At 40.2% G+C, this 24,647-nt stretch overlaps 1 protein-coding gene across 2 annotated transcripts in view; it reads left to right on the forward strand.

Annotated features, from left to right (window-relative positions):
• The window catches only part of KCNIP3 (potassium voltage-gated channel interacting protein 3), a 240,095-nt gene extending 215,961 nt beyond the window's left edge, over positions 1-24,134 (forward strand). For both annotated transcript variants that reach the window (XM_073622052.1, XM_073622053.1), the window contains 3 exons: positions 19,004-19,108; positions 22,216-22,278; positions 23,346-24,134. In XM_073622052.1, coding sequence (XP_073478153.1) covers positions 19,004-19,108; positions 22,216-22,278; positions 23,346-23,393 — 216 coding nt within the window. In that variant the 3' untranslated portion in view covers positions 23,394-24,134. The remainder of the gene's footprint in view (positions 1-19,003; positions 19,109-22,215; positions 22,279-23,345) is intronic.
• The last annotated feature ends 513 nt before the right edge of the window (positions 24,135-24,647 follow it).

Consider the following 24,647-nt stretch of genomic DNA (forward strand, 5'->3'; position numbering starts at 1 on the left):
GGACAGGAATGTAATGTACAGAATGCAGGGGACAGGAGTGTAATGCACAGAAAGCAGAGGACAGAAATGTAATGCACAGAATGCAGGAGATGGGAGTGTAAAGCACAGAATGCAGGGGATAGGAGTATGATACACAGAATGCAGGTGACAGAAGTGTAATGCACAGAATGCAGGGGACGTGAGTGTAATGCACAGAATGCAGGGGGCAGGAGTGTAATGCACAGAATGCAGAGGACAGGAGTATGTATTGCACAGAATGCAGGGGGCAGGAGTGTAATGCTCAGAATGCAGGGGACAGGAATATGTATTGCACAGAATGCAGGGGACAGGAGTATGTAATGCACAGAAAGCAGGGGACAGGAGTATGTAATGCACAGAAAGCAGGGGACAGGAATGTAATGCACAGAATGCAGGGGACAGGAGTGTAATGCACAAAAAGCAGGAGACGGGAGTGTAATGCAGAGAATGCAGGGGACAGGCGTGTAATGCACAGAATGCAGGGGACAGGAGTGTAATGCACAGAAAGCAGGGGACAGGAATGTAATGCACAGAATGCAGGAGATGGGAGTGTAATGCACAGAATGCAGGGGATAGGAGTATGATGCACAGAATGCAGGTGACAGAAGTGTAATTCACAGAATGCAGGGGATAGGAGTATGTATTGCACAGAATGCAGGGGGCAGGAGTGTAATGCACAGAATGCAGGGGACAGGAATATGTATTGCACAGAATGCAGGGGACAGGAGTATGTAATGCACAGAATGCAAGGGACGGGAGTGTAATGCACAGAATGTAGGGGACAGAAGTGTAATGCACAGAATGCAGGGGACAGGAGTATGTAATGCACAAAATGCAGGGGACAGGGTGTAATGCACAGAATGCAGGGGACAGAAGTATGTAATGCACAGAATGCAAAGGATGGGCGTGTAATGCACAGAATGCAGAGGACGGGAGTGTAATGCACAGAATGCAGGGGGCTGGAGTATGTAATGCACAGAATGCAGGGGACAGGAATATGTATTGCACAGAATGCAGGGGGCAGGAGTGTAATGCACAGAATGCAGGGGACAGAAATATTTATTGCACAGAATGCAGGGGGCAGGAGTGTAATGCACAGAATGCAGGGGACAGGAGTGTGTAATGCACAGAATGCAGGGGACGTGAGTGTAATGCACAGAATGCAGGGGGTGGGAGTGTAATGCACAGAATGCAAGGGACAGGAGTAAAGTATGATGCACAGAATGCAGGGGACAGGAGTGTAATGCACAGAATACAGGTGACAGAAGTGTAATGCACAGAATGCAGGGGACAGGAGTATGTATTGCACAGAATGCAGGAGTGTAATGCACAGAATGCAGGGGACAGGAGTGTGTAATGCACAGAATGCAGGGGACGTGAGTGTAATGCACAGAATGCAGGGATCAGGAGTGTAATGCACAGAATGCTGGGGACAGGAATATGTAATGCACAGAATGCTGGGGACGGGAATATGTAATGCACAGAATGCATGGGACAGGAATATGTATTGCACAGAATTCGGGGGACAGGAGTATGTAATGCACAGAAAGCAGGGGACAGGAATGTAACGCACAGAATGTAGTGGACGTGAGTGTAATGCACATAATGCAGGGGACAGGCGTGTGTAGTGCATAGTAAGAGTCAGGAGTAAAAAGAAAAAGAGTGCAGCAGTCAGGGGTGTGGATCGCACAGAGTAGGGGTAAGGAGAGGTCAAAATCCCCCTATCCCGCAAGCAATACCACATTACCCTTTCAGCTAAAAAAAAAAAAATGCACAGAATGCAGAGGACGGGAGTGTAATGCACAGAATGCAGGGGGCTGGAGTATGTAATGCACAGAATGCAGGGGACAGGAATATGTATGGCACAGAATGCAGGGGGCAGGAGTGTAATGCACAGAATGCAGGGGACAGGAATATTTATTGCACAGAATGCAGGGGGCAGGAGTGTAATGCACAGAATGCAGGGGACAGGAGTGTGTAATGCACAGAATGCAGGGGACGTGAGTGTACTGCACAGAATGCAGGGGGTGGGAGTGTAATGCACAGAATGCAAGGGACAGGAGTAAAGTATGATGCACAGAATGCAGGGAACAGGAGTGTAATGCACAGAATACAGGTGACAGAAGTGTAATGCACAGAATGCAGGAGACAGGAGTATGTATTGCACAGAATGCAGGGGACAGGAGTGTGTAATGCACAGAATGCAGGGGACGTGAGTGTAATGCACAGAATGCAGGGAGCAGGAGTGTAATGCACAGAATGCAGGGGACAGGAATATGTAATGCACAGAATGCATGGGACAGGAATATGTATTGCACAGAATTCGCGGGACAGGAGTATGTAATGCACAGAAAGCAGGGGACAGGAATGTAACGCACAGAATGTAGGGGACAGGAGTGTAATCCACAGAATGCAGGAGACGGGAGTGTAATGCACAGAATGCAGAGGACAGGTGTGTAATGCACAGAATGCAGGGGACAGGAGTGTAATGCACAGAAAGCAGGGGACAGGAGAGTAATGCACAGAATGCATGGGGATGGGAGTGTAATGCACAGAATGCAGGGGATAGGAGTATGATGCACAGAATGCAGGTGACAGAAGTGTAATGCACAGAATGCAGAGGACAGGAGTTTGTATTGCACAGAATGCAGGGGGCAGATGTGTAATGCACAGAATGCAGGGTACAGAAATATGTATTGCACAGAATGCAGGGGGCAGGAGTGTAATGCACAGAATGCAGGGGACAGGAGTGTAATGCACAGAATGCAGGGGACAGGAGTATGTAATGCACAGAAAGCAGGGGACAGGAATGTAATGCACAGAATGCAGGGGACGTGAGTGTAATGCACAGAATGCAGGGGACAGGAGTGTGTAATGCATAGTAAGAGTCAGGAGTAAAAAGAAAAAGAGTGCAGCAGTCAGGGGTGTGGATCGCACAGAGTAGGGGTAAGGAGAGGTCAAAATCCCCCTATCCTGCAAGCAATACCACATTACCCTTTCAGCTAAAAAAAAAATACCCCCCCCCCTCTAAAAAAAATAATAATTCAAGAATAATTTGCACGCTTAATGCCCCTTAGTACAAATCATTTCTCCCACACAAATCCCCCCTCCTAACACGAAGTTCCACCTTAAAGCACAAATCCTTCTCCCCCTAGTACCCCTCTCAGAATAAATCCTCTTCCACGCCCTAAATACTTTGTCCCAGCACAACCCCCTAACTAGTACAAATCCTCTCCCACCCAGTTTCCCCTCTCCAAATCCCCCCAGCACATAAACTTGTTAACTTAACACCCCAAACGCAGGTTGCAAATGCAGTGTGTTTGTCTGCACCAAATCGCATGGTACAGTAATACCATGTGATCCAGTTGCTGTGCGATTTTTAAAGTAGTGCATGCACTACATTTGGTGCAGTCTGGCGCAATTTCAGTTTATTCAAATAAATGGGTTGAAATTGCACTGCACCTGTATCGCATGTGAATTGCACAAGAACGCACAGTGCGTTCTTATGCAAGCCATGGTGTGAACCAGCCCTAAGTCCTGGAGCCCAGTACCGGAACAAATACCACTAACTTGCTTGGCAGAGCGACACTAACTTGGGCACCTGGGGCAATTGCCCTGCATCTCTTGCGGGGTGCTGTCAGGAACCATGAATCAGATGGAGACAGAAAATGCAGTAAAAATTACACCTTTTAATATAGTGGTAAAAATGGTACAAATAGTAAACGTAATCAAAACGTAGTCAGGGTTTGGTAATCAAAGCGGGTAGTCAGTGCAAGCCAGTAAATCAGGAAGCCAGAGATCAGCATAGTTGGAGACCGCAAACAGGATCAGGAACCAGAAGGGATGTCAGCAAGGCAAGTCTTAACAGGAAAACAGCAGAGAATCTTCAGATATGTTGACTAAGTTGAAGGCATGGGAGAAATGAACCAGGCAGTTCAAACAGCCAGAAGGGGCTGGCTGACAAGCAGGAAATGATCACCAGGTGAGGCACTGTGGAACGATGAGTGCTGGCAATTAACGGACAGCTGAGCACTGAGAAGGGAGGGCTGAGCCCAGCCCTGACAGGTGCCTGGGGTCCCAGGTGCCACGATCGTCCCCTCTGTCAGCATATCTTTGATTTGGAGGGGAGAAGGTATTTGCTGGGGTGATATATTTCATATCCAACCCCCCCCTTCTAGCACAAATCCTTCCCTCTGATAGTGACCCCTAGCACATATCCTCGCCCCCCTCCCAAAATCATTCCAATGATAGTTCTTTGTTGTGTGTGCACTCCAAACCCCCCCAACACACACACACAGGCAGACGCACACACACACAGGGATACGGACACAGACACAGACACATGGACACATACACACATGGACATGGGCACACACACAGGGATACGGACAGACACTCACACACGACATGGACACACACACGGACATGGACGCACACGGGGGGATACACACATGGATACGGACATGGGCACTGTGTACCACGTGTCTGTACATTAATGAACATATGGAAATTTTCACAGACCTCAGATAAGCGGGTGCAGAGCCCTGTCCCTCCTCCCACCTCCTCCTCCTCCTGTCTATTTACATCAGAGCCAAGGAGGAGGAGGAGGCTGGTTCATGGGGCTCTGCACTACCCGGACAGGCAGCTGGCCATGAGAGATGTCAGCTGCCATGAAGAGCAGTGGATGCGGCCTGCAGGACCCCAGCTGTTACTGGTGCTCGGGCTAGTGCGGGCCTGCTGGACAAGCCTCTGGAGCCAAGTGCTGGAGCTTGTTTTGGCACTGGGCTCCGATCCGGGACTCAGGGTTGATTTGCCGGGACTCTGGGATTTACATCAAATCCCAAGACGTTCCCGGTTAATCTAGGAAGGTTGGGGGGATATGTTCATACTGTACAGTTCTTCCCACCCACAGAAGTGAGGCAAAAGAAATGTCAGGATGCAAATCTATCTATTACTGTTTGTTATCTCTATTAAAGAGACACTAAACAACATCTTTATTCTCCATAATCCATACACATCCACTACTTTATGATCCTGTAATACATTTTTTACATGGTGCACATTTCTTTCCTGCAAACACGGGTTGCAGGAAAGAAATTTGCATGATTCCTCCATCAACACAGACAGTGTTGATAGGCAAATCAGCAATTGTCTTCTCCCAGTAGGGGGACAGGGGAAGAGAAGACAGTGATTATTGCTAGCATCTATAGCAGCTGCTAACAATAATCACAAGAGAATCTGGCAGGCTGGTTGTACCCAAGTTGACAGTTTGAATCAGGAACCGGCTGAGATTCGAACCATGTATGTTTGTCGGCCTTACTGTGTTTTTCTGCCTCTTTGTAACATCCTCCATGAGCTCCTGAACCTCTGCTATTTCTCCTCATTCCTGTTTGTTTGGAATGAGCAGTGCACATTATATACAGTCATGTGCACTTGTCTATGCACACTACAAGTCTCATAGTTCAAAATCCCTTGTCCATCTCAGGAGTGAGCAAGAGTAAGCCCTGATTAACACCGAATTCGACTTTGAAATTGTGTGACTTAACTTGAAATTGCACTTCAAAGCTGCGTGTCAGTGCGACATTAGGTGCGACTTGGCTGACATCTGTGCGACTTGTGTGACAGATGTCTACCCCAATAAGCCACAGAGAATAGCGCATACATACTCAAAAGAAAGGTTGCTTTCAAATCTTGCAAGGCTACTTAAAAACATCTGCTCTCAAAGTGGTAGTAAACATAGAAAAAATAGACTTCAAAAAAAGAAAAACTTGCAAGACAATAGCAAAATGTGCTAGTATGCTTGAACAGTATATATTTTTTAAACCCAAATTTAGTGTCACTTTAAGTAACTTAAATATCCTAAAATGAAATAAAACTTTTCTTGGCAGATTTACTAAGCCTGAATGGATCAGCAGAGTAAATTTGTCATGTTATGTCAATGTGATTTATGATTGCGAGAGTTTTCCCTATATAAAAAAAATATTTATGAGAACAGAGACACCCAAATAACACCACAGAGGTGATGATGCTAGTATACCTCAAAATACGCCTTAGTACTTTTTTTAAATTCTGAACAACTACACATCATACAAGATGAGTTGGAGATAATTATAGGGAGAATAGCAAGGTCCTTTAAAGTGATAATAAAAACACACTGTTTAATTTACATTGTCCCTTCTATTTCTGTATGTAGATGATGGCACTGTACTTTTTTCTTATTCAATATACAGCTGGCACATGACCCAGCTCTTTCATAGCCTGTCTGTAGGCAGTGGCAGTAGGAGCTTCTAGTCCTCTGCTGCTGGTCACATGTTCAAAATAATTAAAAAAAAAAAACAGTTTTTTGGAATACAGAGTAAAAATAAATATTTAAAGGGTAAGTTCACCTTTACAGAAAAATTTGTAAGGTGAACTTACACAGGACCCCCTCCTCACCCAACTCCCCCGAGTCCCACTGACCTGGAGTGCGGCGATCACCCGCTAGGAGACATCGGGTCACCGCCTCACCGGACCGGGGCTTAGAAATCCCCTGCAGCTTAATCTCCAAAACGTACCTTGTAAGGAGGTAAGTTTAGGAGCATTCTAATTGGTCGGTGCCATCACATGGGCGGCACCGACCAATCAGAACCCGTGCAGCCCGTCCTGTCACCGCAGGCGAAGAGGAGAGAAAACTGTAGGGATTTCTAATTCTAGTCTTAGAATAATAGGGAGGTGATGTCTCCATCAATCTACATATAATATCCCACCCCCATTGTGTTTAGCTGTTTAGTGGGCATGAAGGAGGCAAGGAGTGGGCTGTCATTTACCACTGTGTATACACCCACATGCAGGGGCAGACTGATAACTCATGGGGCCCCCGGGCAATAGGAGATTATGGGGCCCCCAGGCAATCAGAGATTATGGGGCCACACAGTATACACACACACAGTATACAATCACACAGTATACACATACATGTACACACAGTATACACAGACAGATGTAAAAAAAACACAGATTTATACATACTGTCCCTGGTTTTACTGAAGCTGGCAACCCTGATGGGGCCCCCTAGTGGCCCAGGGCCCTCAGGCAGTGGCTCAATGGTCAGTCTGCCCCTGCCCACGTGTGTGACTCTATAGTCACATGAGCTGCTCAGATGTGAAAGGGAGGAAATGCTCAGCAAAGAAACTCACTGAAAACTGAGCATGTGCAGAATTGCAAACACTGCTTTGCAAAATCCCTATCTGCAGTGAGGACATGGACAGGAGGGGGGTAAAGAACAGCCAGATCAACCAGGTTTTTTGTAGAATACAGAAAAGGTATTTCATAGTGACTGAGTGAGTATGAACAGCATGTCATATAGCATTTATTGATAGTTTTTTTATGATGTGGGTTTAGTGACACTTTAATTTTGTTTCTCAATTGCATTACAGTCACAGACACTCTAACATACTCACACATTTATTGCATATCTGTACATTCATGAGGCATTTAGGGTCATACCTCCTTCATGTATGCAGCAACATTGGGTTGTACACCTTTTCATTACTTATGGAGAGGAGGTTTAGAGCCCTAGCTGATGGGTCTTTCATTCCCATCAGTACTGCCTCTCAAACAAGTCAATGGAAATGCATAAACAGTTTGGAGGAGATGGATGTGGTTTAGGAGGCCACATGCAGGTCAGAAGAAGGTCAACTACAGGTCAAATGCGCCCGTTAATGAACTGTAAATGGTCTCAGAAGCATCTCAGATTGTGTTATGATGCAAGTGGGTGGCACCTGGAAGAAAGCAGCATCTGCCCATTGGCACATGCCCAAAGCCATGGGTCATAAGATAACTAAATCACGTAGTTAGATCAGCTGATGTGCTTCTTTTCTTCAACACATTGTTACTTTTCCTAGTTGATGTGTTCACTATGACTAATGCATGTGATTTAGCTATGTGTCCTTATTAGACTACTGATTGTGTAAGAACTTTATATGTAGTCCTTTGTTTAATACTTTATCTTTTTTGCTGTTATATGGGAAAAAAAATCTATCAAAACTGTTATGTATAAAAAAAAAGAAAAAAATAACTAAATCAACAAGAACAAAGGAAAAAGCAGAAGCGGAACTTAGTGGGAAGGTGTGTGGCTTCCTAGAAACAGAACTAAGGCATATGAATAAAATGCTTATTATAGAAGTGTAGCTGCTGTATAGCTGCAGGTGAGGACATGAATGAAGCATTTTGGGATACGTCTTCAAAAACCTGAAAGACACTAAGGGAGTCTCGGAAATTGCATGCATGAGACTGTTTCTTATCAACTGCACAGAAACAATTATGTATAACGAATATAAAAGAAGGGATGTGTACTAACTTTATATCAATAAACACATTGCTGAATTACCCACTTGACCTCCGAAAAGTTTTACCCCCTTCATGACCAGGGTATTTTTTGCTTATCAGCACTGTGCTAATTTATTTGCCAATTGCACGGACATGCAACACTGTACACCAGGCATGTCCAAAGTCCAGCCACGGGCCAATTGCAGCCCGCGTTCCAGTTTAATGCGGCCCCACTGGTAATTTGTATAGATCATCTTTTGTGGCCCCCCAACGAATCCCCAAGCACCGCATTTATTGTTCTGGCAGCCTCAGAGGGGACAGGGAGCGGGCAGGACGAGTGCCGACAGATTACATACAGGAGAATCTCCTGTTTACTTGGGGGCCCCTGTAATAGGAAGTTCCATCTCCTGGGCGGGCATTGGACGACTGTTCTGTCTATCATAGGAGGTGGGACTTTGTATTAAGAGGCCACTGAGTGAACAGGGGATTCTCCTGTATGTAATCTGTTGGCGCTCGTCCCGCCCCCCTCCCTGTCCCCTCCGAGGCTGCAGATGGGCTGCACTGATGGCTGGCAATGGTGAGGTTGCATTCATGGCAATGGTGAGGCTGCAATCGTGGCAATGGTGAGGCTGCATTCGTGGCAATGATGAGGCTGCATTCATGGCAATGGTGAGGCTGCATTCATGGCAATGGTGAGGCTGCATTCATGGCAATGGTGAGGCTGCATTGATGGGCACTGACCCTTATTTTACTTCACAGTTCTTTATTAAAAAATGTAATTTTTTTTCCTCAAACTTCCCTCTTAAAGCGAAGGTGCGTGTTATACGCCGATAAATACGGTATATCCAAATAACACGCCCGAGCTCATCCTTGGACTCTTCACCACACACAGCCACAAAGGCAAGAGAATTCTTATTGGGCAGTGTATTCGTTCATTTACATTTAATTTTAATGATTCAAAGAATGTCAGACAAAATGGTCGGCCCTCACGCATGTTCACTTTATCAAATCTGACCCTCTTTGAAAAAAGTTTGGACACCCCTGCTGTACACAAATAAAATTTATAGCATTTTTTTCACACAAATAGAGCTTTCTTATGGTGGAATTTGATCTCCACTGGGTTTTTTATTTTATAAACAAAAAAAAGACTGAACATTTAATAAAAACACTTTATTTTCTTCTTTCTGTTATAAAACATATCCAATAAAAAAATAAAAAAAATAAATTTCTTCATAAGTTTAGAGTAAAATGTATTCTGCTACATGTCTTTGGTAAAATAAAAACCTAAGAAGAATATAATAATTGGTTTGTACAAACTATGATATATATGTAGCAATAACTCTCGGTGGAGCTGCTGGTTTAAAGCGGGCCTGTCCTCTTATCTCTTTACCCCTCTCAAATTGTTCAATCCCCTTGGCACAGCTGTAGTGCAGTGTTGCAATGATATGAGTATTGACATTAACCCACAATATACACTTATATTTATAGTTACCTCTACCTGGGTGTCTGTAGCTCCACCTGCAGGAGAAATAACAACACTGCACACAAACTTCAATAATAACCAGAAATAACTTCTTTCTTTGAGTAAGTAGTATATTTACATAAAGGGTTATTACAATGACTACACTATCACACCAACGTAGTGCAATAGTATAGTAAATAGTTATAACAATTGGTAACATAAACAAATATACCTAATTGTATATATCTATACCAGGGAGCTCCCCTTGCTCTAAACTTTAACGTCACTATACTTAGTAAATAAATGCAGAGCCCTGCAATAAAAAAAAAAGATGGTCTGGACATCTTCAGTCTTTTCGATTCGTTATTTAACTAAATTCGTTTAGTTAAATTCATTGCATCCGTTACATTCGTTTTCGGAATTCGTTTAGTTTCGTATTCGAATTCGAAAAAAATTCGTCCGCATTCGAAAAAATTCGACCGTATTCGAAAAAAACTATCAAATTCGAAAAAAATTCTACCACATTCGAAAAAAACTGTCAAATTCGAAAAAATTCTACCACATTTGAAAAAAACTATCAAATTCGAAAAAATTCTACCACATTCGAAAAAAACTGTCAAATTCGAAAAAATTCTACCGCATTCGAAAAAATCATTAAATGAATATGAAAAGGTAAATTATATATAACCATTTTTGCAAAATTTGAAATTCGTATAGAATGAAATCGAATTCCAATAGAAAAGATTAGGATAGAATAGAAAATATAAAAGAATAGCATAGAAAAACAATAGAACAGAATAGAAAAAAATATAATATATTGTATTCTAATCTTTTCTATTCAAATTTGAATTCATTCTGTACCAAATTCCAATTTCGAAAGATGGTTATATATATATTATATTTTTTTTCTATTCTGTTCCATTGTTTTTTTATGCTATTCTTTTCTATTCTATTCTAAACTTTTCTATTCGAAATTTGAATTAATTCTATGCGAAATTCGAATTTCGCAAAATGGTTATATATAATTTACTTTTTCAAATTCAGTTAATGGCTTCTAAAATTAGAATTTCGTATAGAATGAATTCGAATTTGAATATAAAAGATTAGAATAGAAAATAATAGAAATAGAATAGACTAGAAAAACAAAAGAACAGAAGAGAATAAAATATAATATATATTATATTTTTTTCTCTTCTGTTTCATTGTTTTTCTATGCTATTCTTTTTTATTCTATTCTAAACTTTTCTATTCGAATTTGAATTCATTCTATACGAAATTCGAATTTCGGAAGATGGCTTCTGAAATTCAAATTTCGTATGGAATGAATTTGAATTTGAATAGAAAATAATAGAAAAGAATAGACTAGAAAAACAATAGAACAGAACAGAATAAAATATAATATATATATATTATATCTTATTCTATTCTGTTCTATTGTTTTTCTAGTCTATTCTTTCTATTCTAATCTTTTCTATTCAAATTCATTTTATACGAAATTCGAATTTCGGAAGAAGGTTTATATATATATATATATATATATATATATATATATATATATATATATATATATATATATATATATATATATATATAAAATATTTTTTTCTATTCTGTTCTATTGTTTTTCTATTATTTTCTGTTATATTCTAATCTTTTCTATTTGAATTCAAATTCATTCTATACAAAATTCGAATTTCGGAAAATGGTTATATAGAAATAGAATGAAATCAAATTCTAATAGAAAAGAATAGAATAGAAAAACAATAGAACAGTAGAACAGAATAGAAAGAAATATTATATATATATATATATATATATATATATATATATATATATATATATATATATATATATATATATATATATATATAAACCATCTTCCAAAATTGGAATTTGGTAGAAATAGAAAAGATTAGAATAGAATATTTTATATTTTTTTTCTATTCTGTTCTATTGTTTTTCTATGCTATTCTTTTATATTATTTTCTGTTCTATTCTAATCATTTCTATTTGAATTCATTCTGTACCAAATTCCAATTTCGGAAGATGGTTATATATATATATATATATATATATATATATATATATATATATATATATATATATATTTTTTTTTTTTTTTTTCGATTCTGTTCTATTGTTTTTCTGTTCTAGTCTTTTCTATTAGAATTCGATTTCATTCTATTTCATTCTGTTTCTGTATAACCATTTTCAGAAATTCAAATTTTGTATAGAATGAATTCGCATTCAAATAGAAAAGATTAGAATAAAATAGAAAAGAATAGAAAAGAATAGAAAAACAATAGACCAGCATAGAAAAAAATAAAATAAAAAAAAATAAAATAAATAAAAATATATATATATATATATATATATATATATATATATATATATATATATATAACCATCTTCCGAAATTTTAATTTCTTATAAAATGAATTTGAATTTGAATATAAAAGATTATGAATAGAGTAGAAGAGAAAAGACTAGAAAAACAATAGAACGGAATAGAATAAAATATATATATTATATTTTATTCTGTTCTGTTCTATTGTTTGTCTAGTCTATTATTTTCTATTCTAATCTTTTCTATTCAAATTCGAATTCATTCTATACGAAATTCCACTTTCAGAAGCCATCTTCCGAAATTCGAATTTCGTATAGAATGAATTCAAATTCGAATAGAAAAGTTTAGAATAGAATAGAAAATAATAGCATAGAAAAACAATGAAACAGAATAGAAAAAAATTATATATATATATATATATATATAAAACATCTTCCAAAATTCGAATTTCATATAGACCGAAATCAAATTTGAATATAAAAGATTAGAATAGAATAGAAAATAATAGAAAAGAATAGACTAGAAAAACAATAGAACAGAATAGAAGAAAATATAATATATATATCAAAGAAAATATAAATAACACTGCGCTAACCCAATGTGAAAAGCAGCTACATAAAATATGACCAATATTATAAACAGAAGTAAAAGTGAAATGCAGCGCTAAAAATGATAACCAATGGTAAAAGGCACATCAGACATGGTGACCATTACCAATATATACATAGCTGAAACACATGAAGCATAATACCAAAAAATTGAATATTAGACGGGATATAGTAAAGTCCCAATGTATGGCTATGAATCTGATACAAGAGAGTCCCAAACATAGGCTAAATACAAATGTTGGACTGATGTAGAAATCTTCTCTTGTATATCATGAATTGTACGATCATGGGAAGTGAATAGATGGAATACGCTTACCAGCAGGAGTGGATTCGGATGCCGGTGACACCGAATCAAACAGGTTCTGAGATCCTTAATGGACGATGGTTGGACGATGGTTGGTCCTGGAAATCCCGAATCTCGAGGGGGATCTATCCTCTATGGTCCACGTCACAACTGTCCATTCAGAAGCCCGAGGGGGAATTCTCCGCCCCAACAAGTCTGACGCGTTTAGTCCACATGGACTTCAACAGGGGCATCAACTATATCCCGTCTAATATTCAATTTTTTGGTATTATGCTTCATGTGTTTCAGCTATGTATATATTGGTAATGGTCACCATGTCTAATGTGCCTTTTACCATTGGTTATCATTTTTAGCGCTGTATTTCACTTTTACTTTTATTACTATAATATATATATATTATATTTTCTTCTATTCTGTTCTATTGTTTTTCTAGTCTATTCTTTTCTATTATTTTCTGTTCTAATCTTTTCTATTCAAATTTGAATTAATTCTATACGAAATTCAAACTTGAGAAGCCATGTTCCGAAATTCGAATTTCGTATAGAATGAATTTGAATTGAAAAGACTATTATAGAATATAAAATAATAGAAAAGAAAAGCATAAAAAAAAAAAAGAGAATAATAAAAAAAAAATTATATATATATATATATATATATATATATATATATATATATATATATATATATATATATATATATATATATATATATATATATTCTATTGCTTTATTATTTTATATTCTATTGTTTTTTTTTAGAAAAACGTTTTCTATTTTTTTCTAATTCGATTCGAATTTGTCTTCGAATTCGATTCGAATATGTTTTCGAATTCGATTCGAATTTGTCTTCGAATTTGTTTCTAATATGTTTTCGAATTCGATTCTAATATGTTTTCGAATTCGATTCGAATATGTTTTCGAATTTGTTCGTTTTTTTTCGGATTCGTTTAAATTCTCTACTTTTGTAATTCGGAAATTCGGATGCATCCGAATTTCCGAATAATGAAAAATTCATCCGAATTTCGATTCGGAACGAAACGAAATGCACATGCCTAACTGTAATCCACAAGGGGTTCCTCTTGGGTGTTGCGCAGTGTAAGGTAATACACTAAGGCAGTTAGAATCTATATGACTAAGTGTTCTCATATGAAGAAGACAAACATCTACCATCCGCTCTTGAATACTGAAGTCTATGCAGATGTACTGTTTTCCAACTTAACTTGTTCTGTGGGACTATCAGTCCCAGCAACACTCTGTAACAGTTCTAAGTGTGTGTGTGTGTGTATAGTATTAAACAAACTTCCGGGTGTTAACCCTCTCACCACACGGGATCCAGGCAGATGGATGTCTCCGTTTTAGCAGTTCTCAGTCCGTATGGAGGCACCACCACGCTGTCATACTGTTCCATTCACTAACGACCAGGAGTCCTCGGTTACCTCCCCACGGGTCTCCGGAATGATCACTTCTGCTGCTCCAGCACACTGTGATACGACGGCAGGATGCTTGCAGCTACTCCGCTCCTTCTCAAAGTAGGCCGCAACCCTGTGGGGCACACACACCCACAGAGTCCTGCTGGCAGGCCACGCGTCCCAGGAACAAGAGAGCTAAGATGGCCGTTCCTTACCCTTTTATATCCTCCCACAATGCAATTCAGTTCTCCTCTTGTCCAGGAGCATTGTGGGTGGGTCACAGCTAAAGTTCGTAAGTAAACAATCAATCACTTCCATGTCACTTCACTTAATCATGAAACGTAAAAGTATTGTACCTTTTCAATTATCCACAAGATGGCACTATAACAACTTATGTACTGCATAACACACATATGGCTAAAAACAACAGTTGTCAGCGCTACATACTCCCCCTGCTTTAAATCTTTGGTCCCCAAAGATATGTAAGACCTTGTTCCTGCTACACATCTTAGCCTCTAAACGAGTGCACAGGACCGACAGAGGAGCCTCCCACCAATTCTCAGGTGTTGGAAAGCTACTCTGTGTACCCACAACTGTCACCTTAGTATCAGATACAGGTGTGCCAAGGGGTGAAACAGGGCTCTCATTGTCCAGATTAACTGAGGAGGAACAAGGCTCATCCACATTCCTTTTGATGGTAACCTTTGTTGTCTCAGAACACTCGCCCAAAGTATCATAGGTTAGTCTCTTGGGTGGGCGAATGTTCCTCTTTCCCCTTTGTTCTTTTGGTGTGTCCTCTATTTCTGGATGGACACTATTCTCTTCTACTTCAGTGGGAGATAAACACTTCTCAACTCTTTCGGACAATGGTACAAACTCTGAAGCTTCTGGCCTAAGGGCCTCACTATCCTCTTTGGTTGTTGGTGATGAAACACTCTCTTCAGCTTCAGGTATATTAGATGACCACAACCAGCTAATGTCCATCTCTCTCTCCTCACTGTCTGCAGTTGTCAAAGGCCCAGACTGGGACCTAATTACAGGCCGTTGTGCAACTTCTGATGTAGATGATAACTCCTGCTCGGGGATTATCCTGACTGCATCAGTAAGGGGCAAAAGGTGATTCTAATGCCAAGTCTTGATTGGTCCAGTACTTCCTTCTAGCCTATTTTCAAATACTGGAAGTCCTGGGAGCTGTTTACAAACAATGTATGGCTGTGACCTAAAGCAATTCGCTAGCTTGTGTTTCCCAGGAATGCCTAAATTCCTTAATAGAACTCGGTCACCAGGTTGTAGATCTTGAATACTCACTTTGAGGTCAAAGTTTCTTTTATTTCGGATAAAATTTGGTCTTGTCAGCGAGTTCAACACTTGCACCCTTGAAATTTTCTGGAACTCCCTTCCTCCACTCCAATAGTGCATAGGTGCGGAAGGTCTCATGATTGGGTCTTACTGCGACCACCTTGGCTCTTTGTTCTGGGGATAGTGTCTTTACCACTCGGTTAATGTGTTCTTTCTCCCAGATATCTCCCCAGAGTTCCATGGCCACGCTCACTTCTAAACGGGTCCCTTCCGCCTCACACCACTGTGCCACAGTGGGGGGGGATCCATTCTATGGTTCTTAAGGGGGTGCTTGATTTCAGAGTGACAGTTATCCCGGACGAGCCCCTACATGTAGCAATAACTCTCGGTGGAGCTGCTGGTTTAAAGCGGGCCTGTCCTCTTATCTCTTTACCCTTCTTAAATTGTTCAATCCCCTTGGCACAGCTGTAGTGCAGTGTTGTAATGATATGAGTATTGACTTTAACCCACAATATACACTTATATTTATAATTACCTCTACCTGGGTGTCTGTAGCTCCACCTGCAGAATAAATAACAACACTGCACACAAACTTCAATAATAACCAGAAATAACTTATTTCTTTGAGTAAGTAGTATATTTATATAAAGGGTTATTACAATGACTACACTATCACACCAACATAGTGCAATAGTATAGTAAATAGTTATAACAATTGGTAACATACACAAATATACCTAATTGTATATATCTATACCAGGGAGCTCCCCTTGCTCTAAACTGTAAAGTCACTATACTTAGTAAATACATGTAGAGCCCTGCAATAAAAAAAAAGATAGTCTTGACGTCTTCAGTCTTCGCTAGCTAGGAACTTGTAATTGTAATCCACAAGGGGTTCCTCTTGGGTGTTTTGCGCAGTGTAAGGTAATACACTAAGGCAGTTATAATCCGGCAGACTGACTAAGTGTTCTCATATGAAGAAGACAAACATCTAGCATCCGCTCTTGAATACTGAAGTCTATGCAGATGTACTGTTTTCCAACTTAACTTGTTCTGTGGGACTATCAGTCCCAGCAACACTCTGTAACAGTTCTACGTGTGTGTGTGTAGTATTAAACAAACTTCCGGGTGTTAACCCTCTCACCACACAGGATCCAGGCAGATGGATGTCTCCATTTCAGCAGTTCTCAATCCGTATGGAGGCACCACCGTCACACTGTTCCGTTCACTAACGACCAGGAGTCCTAGGTTACCTCCCCACGGGGCTCCAGCACACTGTGATACGACGGCAGGATCCTTGAAGCTGCTCCGCTCCTTCTCAAAGTAGGCCGCAACCCTGTGGGACACACACACCCACAGAATCCTGCTGGCAGGCCACGCGCCCAGGAACAAGAGAGCTAAGATGGCCGCTCCTTACCCTTTTATATCCTCCCACAATGCAATTCAGTTCTCCTCTTGTCCAGGAGCATTGTGGGTGGGTCACAGCTAAAGTTCCGAAGTAAACAATCAATCACTTCCATGTCACTTCACTTAATCATGAAACGTAAAAGTATTGTACCTTTTTCAATTATCCACAAGATGGCACTATAATAACTTATGTACTGCATAACACACATATGGCTAAAAACAACAGTTGTCAGCGCTACACATATATATATATATATATATATATATATATATATATATATATATATATATATATATATACTGTAATTCATGCAGCTATAGATGCTACACTGTAATGGTGGTGATCAGCGACTGCGATAGGGAAGCGGGCAATCTGGCACTAACAGACACTATCTGGGAGGGCCATTAACTGATGTTGCTAGTGACACTATTACAGTGGTGATAATATTACACTGACACTGCACTAATGACACTGGCTGGGAAGGGGTTAACATCTAGGGGCAATCAAGGTGCTAACTGCGTGCCTAAGAATGTGTGTAATGTGTGTGCTTATTTTCTGATTAGGCAGTTTTTTTCTCCTTGTTTTTCAGGAAGAAGAAACAGCCAGATCACTGTTCCTATGCACACAGAGTTCTGTGTGTTTGTAAACACAGAAATATGTGTGTGATTGGACACGGCCGATCAGCAGTTTTCAGCCGAAATCATTGGCTGAAATCTGCTGCCTACTCATGCTGTGTCCAATCACAGCATAGGTCGGCAAGGGGCACTCACATGCGTGCCCCAAAACCAGAAGAAGGCCAGTCACATACAAGTACGTGACTGTGCCTGTACCTGCTGCCCACTTGCAGTATATTTATTGTGAGCGGTCAGCAGGTGGTTAAAGAATATGTTACCCCCAACATTTCATATTAAAGTGGTATTAAAGCTTTTTGTGTTTTTTTTTAAATGTTATACTTACCTGCTCTGTGCAGTGGTTTTGCACAGAGCAGCTCCGATCCCCTTCTTTTTGGGTTCCTCACCGACGCTCCTCCCCCTCTAGCAGTGCCCCAGAGAAAGCCGCTTGCCCTGGGGATACCGCTGCATGCTCGCTCCCAAGCCGCTGCTCTATGCATCCATAAGACACTTAGAGCCATGGCTCGACCCCACCCCTGGTCTCTCCTCATTGGCTCACTGGCTGTGATTGACAGCAGTGGGAGCCAATGGACTCCCACTGCTGTCTCAGCCAACGAGGAGGGAGAGTCCAGGCACAGCTGAGTCTATCGTGAACATTGCTGGATCAGAGGGAGTTTAGGTAAGGATTGGGGGGCTGGGGGGGGGATTGCACACAGAAGGTTAAAAAACCTTTAGCCCTTACAACTTTAATGGCGTGTCCGCTGTACCATGTACTTGTATGAAAATGTATCCTGTTCTCTTGGTATTGCTTCCTTTGTGTGAAATACTTGATGATCCTGTCAGTCCCTCTGTTTTCCTGTTAAAAACTGACCACACTGGGCAGAAGAGCACAGTGTGATCACTTTTCTGGCAGTGCCGGGAACTCAGCCTGCTCTCCTCCAATTAGCAGAGTTGTTCTGACCCCCCCCCTCCCCGGCACAGCCATTCACTGGGAAGACCAGTGTACTGCTGTTTCTCCTCTCCTAGTTCCCTGAGCCCATTATGCAGCTAAGAACAGGAGGGTATGTGATATAAAAAACATTATTTATAAATACCTTTTATATGTATACACAAATGTTTCGCCTTTCATATTTTAAACTGTTGTCTTACAAGGTGAGAGTTCACATATACTTTAAAAAAGTAAACCCTTAACCTCCTTAAATCTGATATATTATGTCTTTCCCACATTTAGGAGATGCTGGCTATAATGAAGTCTATCTATGACATGATGGGGAGGTACACTTACCCAATGCTAAGAGAAGATGCACCAATAGAGCATGTGGAAAGATTCTTCCAGGTAAATTTGACATTAAGATACCAAACATCCATTGATTTGCTTTACACAATAATTAGCAGTGTATGTTGTAAAAACAGTCACTGACTCGGACATGTCAGAGCACTAAAGGACATTATATGCCAGTTTCAATTTCTGACTACATCCTTGCATTATTATCATTATTTGTTTATATAGAGCCAACATTTGCTGATATTTCAGGCAAGGGTATACAACGCATACAATATTACAACATACAGCAAAGCATGAATAAACACTAGAACCATAAGAATTCTGCTTAGGCGTTTACATCTAATGGGAACTTGTTATTATACTAAATATATAAAATACCTTTATATAAAAAGGTGACGGATCATTCACTTTTGTTAATGGCGACTGGTAAGTATTTATTAGACAAAAATGGACTTTATATGCAGCTGGTATATACACTAGTATATGAACAAAAATATGTGAACACCTCTTTAAAGTAGTTCTATTGGCTAAAGGTTTTTTACCTTAAAGTGGTTGTAAACCCACTAACAAAAAACAAAACAAAAAAAAACTGCAAGACAAAGGCATAATGAGCTAGTATGCATAGCATACTAGCTCATTATGAATTACTTACCTTAGATTGAATCCCCTGCAGCAGTCCTTGTACACCGCTCCGGCGGGCGACATCATTCCCGGAGTTACTTCCGGGTATCGCAGCTCAGGCGCTGTGATTGGCCAGAGCAGTAATGACGTCACTCCTGCACATGCTCACGGGAGCCACCGGTAACAGCACACTAACGTACAGTACGTACGGGCCATTGCTTCAGTGCGCATGTGCCGATGACGTCGCTACAGGTAAGCCTTTTTATAGACTTACCTGTAGTAAAAAGTGGTTATAAAGGGTTCACAACCACTTTAATGCATTCTCTGCATCTTTTATGTGCAAACGCTAATACCATCCAATAGTGCTTGAATCTAACACAAAAGCTGCTGTATCCAAAATGCAACATAAGTACTTAGTACATAGATTAAACAATTCTATACAGTGCTATTGGTCCAAGTATACAAATCTATGTGCATACAACTTAAAAATAAATATATATTATACAATAAAGTACAAAAATAAAGTGTCCATTTATCAAAACTCCCCAAAAAAATTGCAGTAGTGCAGATATCCCCATCAAATTCAGGCTCAATGCCCTTAACCACTTGCCTACTGGGTACTTTTACCTCCTTCCTGCCCTGGCCAATTTTCAGCGCTGTTACACTTTGAATGACAATTACGTGGTCATGCAGCATTGTACCATATTACATTTTTATAATTTGTTTCACACCTATAAGCTTTTTTTTGGTGGTATTTAATCACCACTGTTTTTTTTTTGTTTTTTTTTTAACTAAACAAACAAAAAATACCAAAAATTGAGAAAATAAAAAAGTTTTTCTTAGTTTCTGTTATAAAATTTTGCAAACAGGTAATTTTTCTCCTTTATTTATGTGCGCTGATGAGGCTGCACTGATGGGCACTAGTAGTCAGCACTAATGGACACTGATGAGGTGGCACCGATAGGCTGCACTGATGGGCACTGATGAGGCGGCACTGATGAGGCTGCACTAATAGGTAGCACTGATGGGCGGCCTCTGATGTGACATCCTCCCAGAACTAGAGCTGTCCCACCCGGCCATCATTTTGATTATATGGCAGGTGGGAACCGGTTAAAACAGTGTCCATATCATGGAGCCCATAAAACTGCTCTTGTGATAACTCACAAATAACGCAGTATTCCAGTGATATTCCACCCCCAACACAGACCACCGACTACAGGTAAGTTAAAAAACACTTGTTACACAGAGGTTAAACACTGTTCACTTTCCACCTGGAACAACTCCTTTTCTCTCCTCTTGCTGGTGTTATAATCATATAGGTTCAAACAACATAAGGAAGAAATAGAGGAAAGACCATAGTGTGCAAACTTAAAAAAACGTTATTTTTTTATAAAACCGCTTCCACGTTACCTACTCACATTAATAAGTGCTATGCCTTGCACTAAGGTACATTCGCTTGTTTGCTGACATCAAGAGTACTAGGGTATCTGTTCCCTATGCTGTGGCCACTAGCAGTCCCTTCCTATTCTTCCCCAGGTTTATGATGCGTCACTTCTCAGTTTACTATGTGGGATATCATCACTTCCTGGCCTACCCCCCAATATTTACCCGAGCCTGAATTCCATCCAGTGCTGAACCAGAGAGCAATTGTGCTGTTCTCTCTCCTTCCTCACTGGACTCAGTGAGAGCAGTTGAGCCATTGACACCTGTTGCTGCCAATCAACTCTAGTGACAAGGGAGCGGGGGGCAGGGCTGAGCTTTACTTTGTGTGTCAATAGATGCACACAGTGCAGCTTGGGTGCAAGCAGGGCACAAGTAGTCCCCCCGCAAGTGGCTTGCTAGGGGAGTACTTGAAAGGCAGGAGGAACCAGGAACGCCAGTGAGGGACCCAGAATAGGAGGATCGGAGTTGCTCTGTGCAAAACTATTGCACAGAGCAGGTAAGTATGACATGTTTGTTATTTAAAAAGCAAAAAAAACCTTTACAATCACTTTAAATTACTGAGTTCAGATGCACAAAGTCTAGTCCATAAAAATATTGTTTAATGAGTGTGGTATGGAGGTACTCAACTGGCCTGCCCAAAGCCCTGACCTTTACCCTATTGGAAGGAAATGGCTCATTGATTGCAAGTCTCTCTGTGCAACATCACTACCTAATATCACCAAGACTTTTTGGGCTGAATGGGCACCAATTTTCCATAGACACACTGCAAATTTGTTTGGAAAGCCTTCTTAGAATAGAGGCTGTTACTGTCACAAAGGGGGTGCTCCATTATAATACATATGGTTTTAGAATGGAATGTCCAACAAGTTTATAATGTGATGACCAGGTGTCCACAAACTTTTGTCCATTTGGCATTTCTAGGCCTACACTGGTCCCAAAACTAGCAATTACCTCATATGTTACATCTGGGAGGAGACAGGTGTTTTAAAGGTTATTTGTAACAAAAAAGTGTCTATAGCTTTGCTAAAAATGACACAAAACCTCCTAACCCATACATAATGTGTCATTTTCTCTCCACATCACCTATTTTACAGAAGATGGATCGAAACCATGATGGAGTTGTGACCATTGATGAATTTCTGGAGACTTGCCAAAAGGTAGGTTATTGTTATGGCCCTGTTTGTCTATATTATTTTGCTTCTCTGTGCATTAAACATGATAATGGTAAACATACGCATTTCACATTAGGTTAACAAAAAGCAATATCTTACAGCAACAAAGTTCATCTTTCAATAATCTGGCAGTAGTGAACCCAAAGCTTACTGGTTGCTATGGGCTTACTGTAATTTGTAGGGCCAGATTTACCATTAAAAACAGTAGAACTGTTTTCTATATCATTTCCCTGCACAGTTTAGTACCATGGCCACCTGTAATTCAGTCTTTTTGTTTCTTTTCCTGGATGTGGGGATTCGGGGAATGTAAACTGCCTTAAATAAAGGTGTTTATGTTTAGATCAGGAATTCTAAACTGGGGTTCATTGGGAAATTCTTAAGGGTTCTAGCTTTAGTTGTCTTGCTATGCAAGATACTGCTACTAAGTACCACTTGGAGGATTGGCATTTACCAAACGATATGCTTTAGGCTCCAGTGCCTATGCCACTATTCTGAGTCTGCAGTGCAGGACAAAAGGAAAGGCCCATGTAAATACTAGTACAGCGGTTACATTATCATTATTCAAAAAGATTTTTAAAAAAGGCGTGAGAGTTATAGAAAAGAGAGTTGAAGGCATTTGGAGCTACAGTATATAAATAATAACAATGTGTATTAGTTTGAGATCCTAAAATAAATTTAAGCCTTCAAGAAGTTGCAGATTAGGATAAGGGTGGTCCAGGAAGTTGCTAAGGGCCAATGGTTCCTAGGTGGCCTATAGCTGCTTGACAGTCTTGGAAACTTCTTTAACTGTAGCTATTCATCCTACTACATTGTATGCTCCACTCCAGACAATATTTTTATTTTATTTATCAGTATATCTAAAACTCAATGATCACACTAATGTACCATAAGTTGCTGAAGTTAAAATTATTTCAGGGATTGATTCGCCAAGATCACAACATTTTTTCAAGGTTTCCTTAATGGTAGAAAGGTTCATTTAGATACTGTACATTTTTACAATTTTGAACATAAATTAGTGAATCTGGCAATCAAGTGTACCTTTCTTTCCGCAGGATGAAAACATCATGAAGTCCATGCAACTGTTTGAAAATGTGATCTAGATGGGGATGTGAGACTCCACCCATGCCAGCACTAGAAAGGACCCATCCAATGGCCTATGCCCACACTTGGATCACAGACACCCCACTCCTTGTGTCACGAACAGTCAATGGATGGAGTAATCTCTCCCAGGGAACAGACAATCCCTCTTACTGCCTGCCTGTTTGCACTGATCCCTTCCTTCTCCTCACAGTAACAAACTCACCTTTTTAGGGACTGTTTTATATTATTAGAGGATAAAAAGCACATTTATCTCTGCAAGAGCTGGGATTCTTAAATCAGGGATTTTTACAGAAAGCCGCTCTTGCCTAAACTCAATGAGGAGACATGACACACCCCATATTAACTGAAAACATACGATCTTTTGTTAGACAAACCTGAATTTTACTCAACAATCTACGTTCTGGGCTTCCCGAAGAGCTGCCAAATCCCCCATCCTGACCCTACATGTATAAGATGCAGAAGGAAACGTGGTGAGCTCTTTCCCAGTCGGAGGATGGGGGTCATCTTCGCACCAACTACTCTGGCACTGGAAGGGTTAAGGTCATCATTTCTGTTTTGTTGGAGCATTTTTTTAAAAAGAATTTCCAACAAATGTAATGAGCCAATCCTGACGGTTTTATTTTATGCATGTCCTCAACAACACCCCATCCTGTTCTGTCAGACCTGTTTGTTGCTGTTGACGTTTTTTTTGCTATAATTTTTGCCCCATATGGTAAAAATAAAATGTATGGTTCACATCAGTAGAGTGAATGGAAGATTAACACAATGAAGTTGTGCCCAAGGTGACAGCATTATTAACAATTATGTAAACAAGGTTACATTGCACTTGAAGTGTACATGTCATGTGAAAACTCTCTTTACTTAATGCCCCTCTGAAATTTGTTTAAATATGCCAAAAGTCACCCCCCTGTCCAACTAGAGTGCTTCATTGAAGACAACCTCATTGGACAGGGGAAAGATGATGGGCTGGAACCTGGGGTTAGAGCCCTAGTAATGAAGTGAATCAAGTTTTAGAAAGGCACACCGAAGAGGAATTTATGACTACCAAATATAAAGCAGGCTTGCGGTGTTGATTTAAAGAAAAACTTACATTCATAGGTTTAAATGGTTAACTGGCTAAAACATATTGAAACTCAAGGACAAAAAATGAAATATATTGTTGCTTACCAGTCCTTATGTCCTTTTTCACCTGGTGATCCTGCCAGTAACACAGTTTTTTTTTCTAGGGAGACAATACTCACTCACTATACTAT

This window comes from Aquarana catesbeiana, linkage group LG03 (assembly GCF_042186555.1).
Source record: "Aquarana catesbeiana isolate 2022-GZ linkage group LG03, ASM4218655v1, whole genome shotgun sequence".
In the NCBI taxonomy this organism is placed as follows: Eukaryota; Metazoa; Chordata; class Amphibia; order Anura; family Ranidae; genus Aquarana; species Aquarana catesbeiana.